The 15,116-nt window shown below is 34.2% G+C and overlaps 1 protein-coding gene across 1 annotated transcript; it reads right to left on the bottom strand.

Moving 5' to 3' along the window:
* Positions 1-2,295: 2,295 nt before the first annotated feature.
* On the bottom strand, positions 2,296-14,571 carry rumpel. The gene is made up of 9 exons (XM_014231621.3): positions 14,034-14,571; positions 5,094-5,253; positions 4,963-5,028; positions 4,770-4,889; positions 4,553-4,707; positions 4,240-4,489; positions 3,805-4,185; positions 3,532-3,734; positions 2,296-2,931 (listed from the first exon to the last, which is right to left on the bottom strand). Exons 1-9 carry the CDS (start codon positions 14,273-14,275, stop codon positions 2,649-2,651), a joined length of 1,860 nt encoding a protein of 619 aa, XP_014087096.1. The 5' UTR covers positions 14,276-14,571; the 3' UTR covers positions 2,296-2,648.
* Between the last annotated feature and the right edge of the window lie 545 nt (positions 14,572-15,116).

Raw genomic sequence — 15,116 nt, 5'->3', positions numbered from 1 at the left:
TCTTAACTTTAAACGAGCAATTGCTGAAATGCTCGGTCTCATGTGGCGAAACCAGTCAAAACCTATTTGGAAAATAGCGGCAGGGAAGTTTTGCCTCACTTGCCTTACTCTCTGACTACCATTTGTTCCGGTCGGTATCAAAAATTGGCTTACTTCATTCTTGGCTGCCAAGCCGACGCAGTTCTTTTCAGATGGAATCCATAGAAGCACAGCTGAAAAGATTGAAAAATGTTATAGTTTCTGATGGTCAATACTTTGAACTTTACTAATGTACAAGATTTTTTTATAATTATAGGAACAAAATATTAAATAAAACGATCTACTTAGAAGTGGACATTTAAGAAGTACTCACTAGAAAAATTTTCAACGATATCTTTAATTTGTTATCTGAGCCTTGATATATAAGAAACAATAGACCTAGAAGTCTTTAGCCGACTCCGAATGGATAAGGAATTTTGTGAAAAGACTTTTCTTGCTGCCGAGCTTATGGAAAATTAGTTTATGTTTGTCAGAAGATGGAGTTAAATACAGTTAGTATATTATCTACTTCAATTAAGTACCGACCGATTTTATATCTTATTTTCGACTCGTCTATTTATAAGGAACTAATTGAAGTAAGAACTTCTCATTAAGATTTGTGGATAGAAGAAACACCAACTCTTTTCGTGAACGATCGACTAAGAGCGAATGACCATAGGCAGGACAGTAGAGGGAAAACCGGTGCCCGTGGTTGAGTTTAGAGAATTGTTGGAGAAAAAAATCTCCAAAATATTGTTGCAGAGCACCGGGTTTCCCTGAGAACTCCAGGCCCGGGGGGATTTGTTCCCGATCTCCCCCTCTCTTCCTCACTGGATATAGAGTCTCAAGTGTTTATGCCTTAGTTGTAGTTTATATTTGTAGATATTTTACAAATTGAGGTTAGATTTTAAGGAAGTTTGTTTCCCACTATGGTTTCCAAAGGTGCCATGAATCTGTGGATCAGTAATCTTGTCTTAAAGCATTTGTATCCCTACCATAACAATAGGAACCTCGATTAGTTGCCGTTAGCATTTCTTTTGTAGAAAGTTCGTCAATAGCAACGATGATGGACAAATAATACAATAGTTTTGAAACTCTTTACCAAGCTTTCAAATAACTTTGGTATTCAGCGCTTTATTCAGCTTTCACTTTATTAAGTTGAATAAGTGCTGAAAGTCAAAATACCAAAAAAAAATTTCTGGGTGATTGTTGAAACTACTATGGTCTTACTACAATAAATTGCTTCTCACATTAGTAAGGCTCTGATTGGTTTAATTATAATTATAAATTTTCCTGCATCTATGTGATGGCCGGGAATATGTTATTTGCACGGAAGACCATTTTTTTTTGTTATTGCCATATAACAACCAGAAATCGACGAAGAAAATGTAACGAAGTCAAGCCATTCGGCATTTTTACGCATTTTGTGTCACCACTGCGAGAGACTACTCTCTCATCAATTAGTTAATGCCAAGTGTGAGTGAAAACGTCCCAACTGTGGACTGTTTGTGGTTTAGTGAAAAATATGGATCATGAGAACATTTATACATTTTTATGGAACTAGCATTCAGCTGCTTTGCAAATTTATAGAGCACATACTTCAAGGTTATAGACTCTAAAACAGAGACTCAGACAACTTGCTGCTATTCATTACCACTATTAGAAAATCGAAATAAAATTATTCCCTTTGCAATTCTCTTAAAATCTTCCCAAATAATTAACTATTCAATTAAGTTCTATCTAACCACAAACAAATAACACACCACAACAATCAAAGACAGCAGACCAAATAAACAAAAACAACTAGTAATTACTTATAATAACAACGAAGCTTGTTGTTGGTCAAAAAGACACAAATTTTCAATTAACTTTCAAAAACATTGCATAACAAATAGTAAAATCACCTTTTTCGCATACAAACCGAATGGTACAGACGGCCTACGCAACGAAAAAAGATGAAAGACGAATTTTTAGCGGCGCAAAAGGGTTTAGTTAACAATTAAGAGGGGTGCATACGCAAAATGCGGGTCATTAGTTTGAGGTTAGCGCTGGGTCTGCCGCGCCAGTAGGCATTTTTCGTATTTAGGGTGAAAGAACTAATCTGCTATGGATAGTTTGAGGCGGCAAAAATAAACAACACAATAAATGATTTCGAAAAAAATAAATGTATGTGCCGGTATTGCCCCGTAGGCAGGCTTTGAAGTATTAGTTGGAGCGGTATGTGGGGGTTTTAGTAACATAATCGTAGTAATTAGACCCGAAATAATGCAACAAATATTGATGGGAGAATGATTTGTATTTGTATTTACAATAATTTATAGGAACATTTTAATATTAGTTTTTTTGCAGCTTTGCTTATTGCTATTTAAAATGCTAAACACTATAACTTGTCTACTAATGCATAGTATTTACAATTCACTTATATAAACGCTTATATAGAAAGTGGCGTCTTAATGTAGCTACACAAATATATATTTGCCTTCCTTTCGCATTTTAAATTAATATTAAACTTAATTTCTTCACTAATTTTCTTTGGTAGCTCGCCTTAAGCCTTCAATAAATAAAATTTAGCTTAAAATTAGCTGCTCTCTTCCTTCACTGGCGCTCTTCGTAACCGCTTACTTTTACTTTTACGTAGGCTTCTCTGAGAGTTTCGCTAATTTCAATTTGTTCATTTCTAGCGCTTTTGCCGGTGTTTTGGTTTGTTGTAGTGCGCCATTTTTTAGCGCTCTTCGCGCTTTGTAGCGATCAACCCAGCGTCGCACACAGGGTGACAGTAACATTGTATCCATGTTCTCCAGCTTATTTGCACCCAAGAGAAAGCTGGTGATCAAGCCGATCACGATGGTTATTAGCGAGCCGAACATCGTGTAGAAGAGATAGGAGATATTGTAGATGTGGAAGGTGTCGTTTCTGTTGAAAGAGTTTTGAGGATATTTTTATTGCTTTGCAGAAAAAAGTTAATAATTTTATTAAGAAAACAAAAATTTATAAAATTATAATTTTTGTACCCTGGACAGGGTATATTAAGTTTGCCACGAAGTTTGTAACACACAGAAGGGTTGAAGACCCTATAGTGTATATATATGGCACATATGTATAAATGATAAGCGTGACGAGCTGAGTCGATTTAGCAATGACCGTCTGTCGGTCTCTCTATCCGTCTGTATATACGCTAGTCCCTCAATTTTTGAGCTATCGGTCTGAAATTTTGTATATGTCATTTTCTCCACAAGAACTTGCTCTTTTGTTAGAATCGAAATAGCTCTATTATAGCATATTTGTAGCTGCCAACAAAGTCATATCTCTGTATGAAAAACTTTTCATTTGACAAGCCATCTTCACGAAATTCGGAATACAGAATATTGTTCCAAGCATCACTATAAACTCCGAAGAAATGGATCAAATCGGATTACTCTAGCAAATAGCTGTTATATTCCATTTTATTTTCATATCATTTATTTTTTTAGTATACTTAGTAAATATTTTTTCAAAAATTTCTATATGACTCACTCCAAATGCACTGTCGATGAGTGCTCGGTAATATTCTCGGCCACCATACTCATCGAAGCGAAATCTACGAAGGTATAATTGCAACCCGTTATGGTATGTGGCTTGCGCAGATAGCTCACGGCGCCGCTAGCGAGATCTGCCTGAGCGCGTATGCACATCCAGGCCATGAAGAGGAGACTGCTAAGGCCACCAACTAGAGCACCCTAAAAATTGTAAATAGCAAAGGTGGCAATTAATTTTTAGCTTACACAAGGCTTTCATTTGACCACTAACCTTTCCCTCAATCCAGGGCACCATAACACCCGCCGTGAATATACCTAAGAGTGGACCATTCGCAACGGACGATAAAGTTATGGTCAACTGTAGCACTGTACCAAGTTTTTCTACAACAAAAACCAAGCTCACACATATTGCACCAAATATGATTACAACAAAACGCATTATAAGTGCGGTCTGACGCTCGGTGAGTGGCTTTTTTGCAAATGATTTGAAGAAGTCCTCGAGCATCACCGCCGACATAGAATTCAAGCCAGTGGAGAGTGAAGAGAGCGCAGCGCTAAAGACGCCAGCAACGAAGAGGCCCGGCAAACCGGGATAATCACCCAGTATTTCCATTACAAGTAGCGGCAATAGTTGATCATTTCGTTTAGCGAGCTGGAAATATAAATTTAGACTAAGTTCTCTAAAGCATTTTTTTTTTAAACGAACCTTTGTTTGCAATGGATCGCAATCGTGGTAGGTCGCATAGATAAGCAGACCACTGTAGCCGCAAAGGCAAATAAAAGTCAACACGCCGCATATGAAGAGGCAAACCGCGGTGCGCGCCGATTTCATGTTTGGTAGCGAGAGATAGCGTTGAATCATATTCTGACTGATCGCATTCGATTTTAACCAATGAGCGACGCCGCCAATAAAGAGCGAGTAGACGGTGTAACGTTCGGTGAGATCAAAGGTGAAACTGCGGAAAGTAATAGCTGATAGTAGATCGATAAAAAATGAAGAGTAGTAACAAAAAACTTACTTCGGTGTCTCAATGCGTCCGCTCTCTTTCGCTTTTCGATAAACCTCACCAAAACCACCTACATCAATGGTGCCCTTGACTATGATCAAAACCATGGCGCCGAACATAATGATAGTCTGCACAACATCAGTCCAAACGACAGCTTTCAGGCCGCCCTAACCAAAGAGAACAGTAATTTCTAAATAGAAATCCCGTTTCGTCAGTGCTGTCTACTTACCACACAGGTGTAGAAAATGCACACTAGACAAACGATCGGCGTTACTAGATGTATATTAACGCCCGTGGCCTGATTGAAGGCCAGTGCGGGGACATAAATGACAATTGGCAGCCATAATAACTGAAAATAGCGAGAAAAGTGACGAAGTGCTCTATACTTGCTATATGTGCATTTTTTCTTTAATCTTACTCACCGATCCAAACATGAAGAGCACAGAACCGAAGAGACGCATTCGCCGATCGTAACGCGACTCCAAATACTAACGGTAGAAAACGTATAAAAAGTATAGACTTAAGCACTATAAAATAGAGCCAATTTTCTTACCTGATATGTGGATATTAGTTTGAGATCATGGAATACTGGCAGGAAGAAATAGTAAAGCACGAAGCCCATGATCACCAACGAGCCCATGATATAGAGATACTGTGTGCCGAAGAGATATACTTCTGTTGGTGTGCCCAACAGCGTTATGCCAGATATGAAACTGTAAAAATCAGTTCAAAATTTTGTGGTTAGAATACGTATGATGCTCGATAAGTCAACTAAAATTCTTTAATAATCTCTAAAGTAATTTTTAGATCTAGGCCAGAAATTAATTGTTTTAGAAAAGGTTTGCGGGAATAGGTCGAAGTTTTATTTAAAAGAAGTTCAGCTTTGGTTGAAATAAAATGGCAATCAAAAAATTTAGACAAGGTTTAGAAAATAGGTACTTTATGAAACTCAAAGTGGTTCTCTCACGTTTTCTTTCATTGGTTCATAGATCGCAGAGTTTTTTGGCTTGGTCTGCTCCAAGGTCTGCTTTTTCGAAGTAAACAACCAAGCAACCTAGCGATTTTGGTCCTATAATAGCCGTAGATAACTAAATCATTATCTAATTTGACACTTTGAAATACAAGAAGGTTTCGCCTAATCGATATAACTGTAAATGCTTCTGGAACTAATGAGCTTGAATCGTAGCAGTATTTGAAAATAATAATATACATTTCGAAACCTTTCTTATGCACTCTCGATTAAAAGGCCTTTTATTGGGGTAATATTTTTGCAGCTTCTTTTCCATTATAGTTACAATTATTTTTCTCTACTATGCTTTTAAATATTTTCTCTTAAAAAAGAAACAAAATAGTTAAACCGCAGAATATATGCCAATGAAAAAAGATATTCCTGCCTTATATAGGTCTGTTCATAATGTAAGAAAAAATTATAATAAGTTTTTCGGATGCGTCGTAAGCATACGACTACACTTCAAAGTGTTATAAATACTGTAAATATTGCAATATAATTTGTTTATACGCCAATTATTTAGTCGCAAATCTTTAAACAAGTGGCAACCACTCTGAAAATTTTTTTTCAAACCCAAGCTTTATTAAATTTTTTCAACTCTATTAAATTTTCTTATCATAAAATTATTTTTATAAAATACATTTTTTAAACAGATGGCAATATTTTCCGAAATTTAATTTCAATTGAGGTCTTTTAAACCTTTTTACTTATACTTTACATAATTATACATTTTATTAATGGTTATCTAATTATTTTAACTAAACAAGTTTTTCCTTCAGGTGGCAGCTTTTCCAAAAAAAAAAAAAATTTTTTACGCTAATATAATATCTTTAACTTCTTAGTTTATTAAATTGCAAAAATATAGTTGCTTTTAAACAAGTGGCAACCCTCATGAAAATCCTCCCAGTAATTATATATTATGTTTTCGTTGCTTTCTTGTATTGTATTTTTTCTTTTTAGTTAAGTAATTTCAAACAGGTGCTAACTTTATAATTTTCTTAAATTGTCCAAGTATAACAAAATATATTTTAAAAACATTAAAATCGGTTCATAAATTTAGTTTATGAACTATGAATACACTAACAACGTGCTTTTGTTTGAACTGGGAATGCCTCAAACTTAAAATATTTTACTGAAATAAATTAAAGCTATTTTGGTATATGTACATATGTATATACCGCTGTCAGTTTCACACTCAGTAGCTGTTTTGTAAATACCATATGTTAATATGTATGCAAGGTTTTCGCCCGCAGTTTTCAACGCTCGCTTTGACAAAGGGCTTTCATACGTGCCTCGAATAAATATTTTTGTTATTTTATTTTTTATTTTTATAACTTTTAATTTCACAGCGATAGGTTTGCATGCCATAAGATTGAAATTAAAAATTCTCTGATCAATATATGCCAATGCGAAAATAATTCAAATTTTTTCATGGCAAATTTTTTTTTTTTTGTTTTTTGGAGATTAGTTTAACTTTTTAAATGCTTTTTTTCTGCACATACATTTAGTACACGTGTTCATATGTACACATGTATGTGTGTGCATATATAAATATAAATGTATGTAGGTACATACATATGCTATGAATTATATAATCGTTATACATACGTTACAATAATAATGATTAAATTACCATTTATAGAGTAAGTGGATAAGAAAATTTATTAACAAGCAAAAACCTTAAAAATTTTTATCGTCCCAAAATATTTCGGGATCCCCAAATAATATCCATATATATATTAAACAAATTAATGGAAAATATTGATTAACACACGTAAGCCCTTTTTTTAATGAAATTGTTTCGAAAATTTTCGGAATTCCGAAAATACATATAGAAATTGTAGTTTTAAAATGTTTAAGTAGGAAGAAGAATTTTAGCGAGAAATAAATATGTATTGCATATGAACAAAAAGATGAAAAAATCCCGAAAACTTTCGGGATTCCGGATATACGTATACGAATTTTAATTGCTACTATTTAGAGAAGAATTTCAGCGATAAATTACTATATATTTTGTAAATGAACAAAAGAAAAACAAGAAAAAACGTTAACTTCGCTTGCACCGAAGCTATAATACCCTTCAGAAATACAAAGGCTCCTTACAAGAACTTGATTACGATCGTTCAATTTATATGGCAGCTATATGCTTTAGTGGTCCGATATCGGCCATTCCGACAAATGAGCATCTTCTTGTTGAGCATAGGACAGGTGCAAATTTCAAATCGATAGCTTTAAAACTGAGGGACTAGTTTGTATATATACAGACAGACGGACAGACAGACGGATAGACAGATGGACATGGCTAAATCAACTCAGCTCATCATGCTTATCATCTATGTATATATTTTATAGAGTCTTCGATGTTTCCTACTGGGTGTTACAAACTTCGTGGCAAACTTAATATAAATTCAGGGTATACATATGCAAAATGATCTAATTCATCAAACTTCCGAGATCTGAAAGCACGGCAGTCAAAAATAAAAAGTAATAGGCTAGAGGAAAAAAAGTATTTCATATACGGTATGTTTATTTAAAAACAAAAGAAAATGTACTTATATTGTTAAGCTAGGCAGTTTCGACAACAACAAAGCACTATAGTGACAAATTACTGAAAGTTTTATAATTATGAAGCTGCATAACAAATTTTTGGATCCCGCAAGTGAAAAACCACTAATTATACATACTGTGGTAAAGCAATGAAGTTATTGATTGAAGTATTTTATAAACAGAAGGATTAAAAAAATACATAATTACATACATTTGTATATGTATGGTATATTTTCGGTATCCCGAAAACTCATTGAAAAAAATGTCAGATATTATAATGATGAAAAGTACTGTATTAAAAATCAATAATTTATGTGCAATAAAATGTTTTGTGTAATGAAGTTATATCCAATATTTGACTGATCCCGAAAACTGCGGAATAGTAATATAATAGAGTAGGGAAGAAAATTTAAGAGCCAGTAAGTAGAATGACGCAGTATAATATGAAGTTGGTGTGACAATTAAATGACAAGCAGCAACCGTTTGTTTTTAAAAATTACATATTTAGTGTACTATCCCGAAGATTTAGAAAAACTAAATAGCATGAAATTTACTGATATTTTAAAATTCAAATAAACATTTATTGAGAGGTTTTTAGGCTTTCATAAAAAGATAAAATTAGAAATTTGCTGTAATCCCGCAAATTTTCGGGATCCCGAAAACTCATGTAAGAAAAATAAAACATGATAAAATTAAGTATTAACAAACATTAATTAATGTACAGTGAAGTGGTAGTTAGTACCCGTTTTTATTTAATATTTTTACTTGAGCTACCATCGCGAAGATTTAGAAAATATTTATAAAAATCACGACATTTTTGCACTAAAATGTGTAAAAACCATATATAAATTTATTGACTGGTTTTTCCGCTTTTATAAGAGAAAACATTACAAATTTCTGTAATCCCGAAAATTTGCGGAATCCCGAGGATTCCGAGTAACACAATTTTAATTTATTGACTATTTCTGTGTTCACTACTTTGCTATATTTACAAAATTAAGCACTCTCGGCGGATATTTCGTGCCTTATATACAATATATAGCTATATATTATATTTATAGAACTCTTACAAATACCACAAATGGAGCGCCAACTAAATTTATAACAAATCTTCGTTTATTAATATCATATAGTTTACGACACTTATTAAATTACGCCCGTATTTTCCACTTAATTCTTTCGTTTGAGTTTTTTTCTACTTTTTTGCACATTACTTTATTTGCCTAGTTGAGCGCGATTTATTTTTAGCTAAAATTCAATTTGTGTATTATCATTCACTGCGCTGTCAGTCATTCGCATTTTGTGTTGTAATTTTTTATTGTAAATTTTTTTTTTTTGTTTGCTTTGCATAGTTGCATACACCCACCAACATCCGTTGGTCCGGCGCATTCTCCACTTCAGGCATGGCAGCCCAAACCGCTTCCAAACCAACAACGATCAGTGGTCGTCAGTCAAATCTTAATTCAGTCTGCTCTTAATGAACAGTGACAACTTTGCATACAAGCCCGTCGCTGACCTATACAGCGTTTAGTAGCTGTCAATTGGACCAGGGTCGCTTCCCCTTCTACGTTTTTATTTCGTGTGTGTGTGTGTGTGGATGAGTGTATATATGTTTACACGTATGTATGTATGTTTGTCTGCTCGTGCGCGAATGCGTCTAATTTGCCACACAATTATTAAATTGCTTCAAATACTATACTTATGGCACATAAGGAACACAAAATTACGCCTTTCTTTAGCGACTGTAAGCAAATCGTATGGAAGTTGTACGGATTTGTAAAGCAGATTAATGGGGTTTAATACTCATGTGTATAAATAGCTTGAAGCTTGCGCTCCGCATCTATTGCGTTTGTTAGTTGCAAAGATATTTTTATGAGTGAAGTTTGTGCATATAAGTCTGTATATACTAGCTATATATACATTTATGCAAATATCTGTATGTGTATGTTATAAACACAAATACTAGCATATACATATGTATATACTCCTCTACATACATATGGCACCATATTTTGTTGCATGCTAAATGAAATTGCATCGGTCGCAAACGTTTGTTGCTGCTACGAGGGTGATATTTCATATACGATCTTTACAAACATTGTCAAATTGTTATGAAATAAATTTCGACACCTATATATAGATATATATAGATCTTTATATGTACTCATATGCATTTACATAAGCCGCACAAATTACACCCTCATAAATTGTTTGATTACCTTATGTCAGTGACTCACTGATTTTGGTGTCAGCTGTCACCTTTAAGACCTTGAGGTAGAAACTTGTTGAAATAAATATGTAAATATGATGATAATATATGTACAAATTTAGTTGAATGATTATGAACTCTCTAAATTTCGTGAAAATATCTTGTTTTCTCTACAAGAACTTAACCGGTCAGTTTGTACGACAGCCATATGCACAGTACTCTGATATGGACAATTCTAACAAATAAACAGCCCTTTGGATAGGAGAGGACGTGTGCGAAATTTTAAGATCGATATCTCAAAAACTGAGGGACTAGTTCGCGTATATAAAGACAATCGGATAGCATATATACATCATTTGTTTTTAAACTAAATTTTTTTAAAAAGGAGGCAAGTCATTTGAAAAAAGTTTCAGCAGCACGCAACATTAACTTTTTTTATGCTCAATAAATTTTGAAAAATTTTAAACGTGCTAAACTTATTTGACAACAAATTTCTGAAAAATGGCAACCCTTCTGAGAAATTTCTCTCAGAGATATTATTCTTAACTCTGCTTCGTTTGATGCGCGTATTGAAATGATTGCTATACCCTGAACAGGGTATATTAAGTTTGCCACGAAGTTTGTAACACCCAGAAGGAAACGGCGGAGAGCATATAAAGAATATATAATATATAAATGATCACCGTGACGAGCTGAGTTGATTTAGCCATGTCCGTCCGTCCGTCCGTCTGTATATACGCGAACTAGTCCCTCACTTTTTGAGATATTGATCTGAAATTTTGAACAAGTCTTTTTCTTAGCAAGAAGCTGCTCATTTGTCGGAACGGCCGATATCGGACCACTATAGCATATAACTGCCATACAAACTGAACAATAGGAATCAAGTGTTTGTATGGAAAACTCTTTCATTTGACGAGGTATCTTCACAAAATTTGGCATGTATTATTATTTAAAGCATTAATCTGATCTCCGAAGAAAATGTATGGATCGGATGACTGTAGCATATAGCTGCCATATTAACTGAACGATCGGAGTAACGTGCTTGCATGGAACATTTTTTTATTTTACGAGGTATCTTCACGAAATTAGGCACGAGTTATTGCTTAAGGCAACAAATTATTCTCCACAGAAATTGGTCAGATCAGATCACTATATCATATAGCTGCCATACAAATTGAACGTTCGGAATCAAGTTCTTGTAAGGGGCCTTTGTGTTTGTGAAGGGTATTATAGCTTCGGCGCAACCGAAGTTAACGTTTTTTCTTGTTTTTATTATAATTTTTCTTTATGTTATTTAAGTTTTTAAGCAGGTGGCAAGGCGTTTGTAAGAATAGTTTCAACTGTAAGCACTTTTAAGTTATTTTATACTAAACTTTTTTATACCCATGTTTCAGAAGAGTGCTGTTTTAAACGGGTGGCACTACTAATATCAAAATTTTTTCAGTTGTGTGTTTCTTTAAAAACCATTTGTTTAATCATTATTATTGCCCTTAAAAATTTTAAATAGTTGGCAAAGCTCCTTAAAAATATATTTTCAATAATGAGTTTTCCTAAATATAATATATTTGGTGCGGCTGCTTTGGTTTTAAAACTGGTGTATCTAATTATTGTTTAAAATATTTTATAAACATGTGGAAAATGTTCTTAAAATATTTTCAAAATTGGACACTTTCTTCAAACTTTTTTATTTAAGACCCATATTATAAAAGAAATTTATGTTGCGTAAGTTTTCTTACTTTTTTTTAATGGGTGGCAGCTTTTTTGAATAATTAGTTCCAATTCTGTGTTCATATTGTCACTTTTCGTTTCTTTTATAAATTTCAGTTAAATAAGTTAGTTAACTAAATTCTCTTGGAATCGTTTGTTCATATATAAGACTTTTGTGTGGACTTTTTTAGCCAACAAGGGCAAATATTCTCTAGTTTTTGGTCTTTCTAAATTCCGCTTGAACAGGATACTGCCCTTCCACTACCTTATTTAGACCATATCGTACATACTTATTTATTTTTATTCTTTAACGCCTTATGTTTAAATAAATTGTATAATATTTTTAGTTATATAATTTTCGATTCAGCAGCTTCATTCCAATATATAACTAAACTAAACTTGGGTATTGGAGAGTAAATGATATACATTTCGGATATTATGCTTTGTACGAAAACTCTCGTCTACTTGCTTGAACTATACTAGTCGCATGTTCGATTCGACATATTTTTTACCAGGATTCGTCTTTTTTTGTTCTTTTTCCACATTTATTTATTCCATTATTTTATGTCATGCAAAATAAAAAAAAAACCAAAAAAACTTATAAATTGAATCAGCTAGATTGGCAACTCTGCCAGGTCTGTCTAAAAAAAATTGTTAACGAATTAAAAATAATCAGTAATTCTTTAAAAAATTATTAATACCAAACATTGTTCTAAATTACTCGCAATCAATTCCACGTGATTGAGAACCCCCTACTGTAACTCAGTTTTAATTTAATTAAAATAAATTATGCATAAAAGGGGGATATTTCTATTAGCTCGCGAAGTAAAGTGCTGCTCAAACGTTTAATTGTACGAAAGCGATCCGATTCGATAATTTTATTGCTTTATTGTAGCTGTGGGTGATCCCCGATCGCGTAAGCTTATTGATCGCTCATTCCAGCTCAATACTTGCGTATTTGCAAGGCCCTGATAAATAGCATGACATCTAGTGAGCTCCTCGCCTTAAGCAATAAACCTTTTTCGCTAATTCACTTTTACCCAGGCACTGCCCCAAGGACATTCATACGGTGAGTCTAAAAAACTTGCCAGATGCTTGTGGATGAAGTTCTTACGATGAAAATGAGCTAGAATCAGCTCAGCACTTTCCTTTGTATTCTCCAGCTTTCGCTAGATTAGGGGGAAACATTAGTAATCTCATAACCTTAGCCATTAAAGCAATCTAGCTGGAATAGAAATCTAACGTCTAACCGTGTTTGGTATGGATTCAAGTCGTTTTGATGGTATAATATAAGTAAGAGGGTTTAGATTGATCATAAGCAGTTTTTCGCAACCATAGCGGACTTGTTTAGGGCTCTCTAAGTGTGGTTGTGTGTGATCGAAGATCGGGTCAGATTTAGAACCTCAACTAACAAAATATTAGCTAACTTAACACTGACCCCGAAAAATATAAAACCTTTCATGGCTTCGAATTCTTTTTACTGTTGCTTGTCTTTACTTCAAAACTGTATAAAAAAGTCGATAGTATTGTAGATTTATTTTCTATATTGAAAGGCCGAACACTTATGCTCAGAGATATAATAGTTAACTGCCTAAGAAAGGGAGCAGCAAAGTTGTTCATCGCACTAAATTTTGCCAGAGGTCCTTCATTATATCGAGACTTATATTGTATTCACAAGAGGAAAGGATAATTATAACTTACTTGCATTAGTATGGATCGCGCGGAAAGGAACTTAAGCTTAATGAACTTATTTAAGAGATCTCATAAATCATGATAATATCTTTCTTTTCCGAGCCTATAATATCATTGGACGTTAATGCTTTTTTATTCTTGGACTACTAGCTTTTACCTTGTGTTCACCGCTAGTTTTTTTATAAGATATTATGTTTATCTTGTTAAAGTCATACTCTACTATTCTATTGAGTTTTGAGGAAGAACCGATTATCAGAACCAAGTGGGTTGAGTTTGTCTTCAAAACCCAGTAGATTTAGTATCAATTATATCTATAACTCACAACTAACCTCGCAATCAGCGACATGGCGATCGGAAAAATCTTCATATTTCTGCCGCCCACCAAATAAGCATCCTCGGCATCTTCTGTTGTAAGCGATTTGCGTGACTTCGCCTCACGACGCATTTGCAGCGCAAAATAAATACCGATCACCGCACAGCTGGTTAACATTAAAACGAACACCACATAATCGGGCCAACCGAAGCGTTGAAGGCTAATGCGCACTTCGTCCACATTCATTTTGGCCGACATGTCGAACGGCGTGAAAAAATGGAAATTGCAATTATTTTATTTTTTATTGAAAAAAAAACACACACACACACACAAAAGTGTCTTTGATACACGTTATAAAATACTAAACAAACACTTTTGCAGAGTCATTTGTAGGTAGAGTCCTTCAAGAACGTCCTTTTTTCCACTTTTGCAAACACTTTCACTTATTTCACCGCACGATCACTTCACTAACCACGAGCGCCTCCGTTGCTTACGCGTTCGCACGCGAATTATAACTGATTTAACTTAGACCGTTACTTTGCATCTTATTACCCGTTAGTTCTAAATTTATACTAAATAAATACATATGCCGCTGCATCATGCATAGTGCTCGTCGTACGTCGTCTAGATTGTTATAGTTTTTTATTGTACTTTTTTTGCGAAGTATTACGTGCACAAATTAGCCGCTAAACACGGTTGCATATCACTAAGTGGCTCGTCAAATGTTGATCAACGTACTCGCAGCATGTTGAACCTGAGGGTGTCAATTTACGGTAATTTTACAGTTATTACATTTATTGTCTCTAGACAGTAAGTCTTGAAGAGCTACTTGACAAATCTAAATATTATTATTCTATTAAGAATTAGCTTTGCTTTGATCGTGTGTGTTCTTTACGGGGTTTGTGTGTACGTATCTTCACTCTAACAAAAATGTTATGATAATTCTGCGCAGTGGTGCTTACTTGTATTAGTGCAAGATCACCCACAAATAGAGCACGCAAGCTTCGAATGCTCTTCAAAGCATTCAACTCTCTCACACTTACCCATATGTACTTGTAGCTCTCTGCGCGGCTGTCAGCAGTTACTGCACTCCGATTGG

The sequence above is a fragment of the Bactrocera oleae genome, chromosome 5 (assembly GCF_042242935.1).
Source record: "Bactrocera oleae isolate idBacOlea1 chromosome 5, idBacOlea1, whole genome shotgun sequence".
Taxonomy (NCBI): Eukaryota; Metazoa; Arthropoda; class Insecta; order Diptera; family Tephritidae; genus Bactrocera; species Bactrocera oleae.
The sequence above is the reverse complement of the archived record's forward strand: the minus strand, read 5'-3'. Positions and strand labels throughout refer to the sequence as shown.

What these genes read in the sequence shown, in the direction of transcription:
- rumpel (XM_014231621.3), bottom strand. Translation starts at nt 14,275, where the DNA reads ATGTCGGCCAAAATGAATGTGGACGAAGTGCGCATTAGCCTTCAACGC. An exon ending in TGCTCTTCATGTTTGGATCG is followed by an intron (nt 4,890 to 4,962) that starts GTGAGTAAGATT and finishes CGCTATTTTCAG; the next exon opens with TTATTATGGCTGCCAATTGT. An exon ending in TCATCGACAGTGCATTTGGA is followed by an intron (nt 2,932 to 3,531) that starts GTGAGTCATATA and finishes CTCTTTCAACAG; the next exon opens with AAACGACACCTTCCACATCT.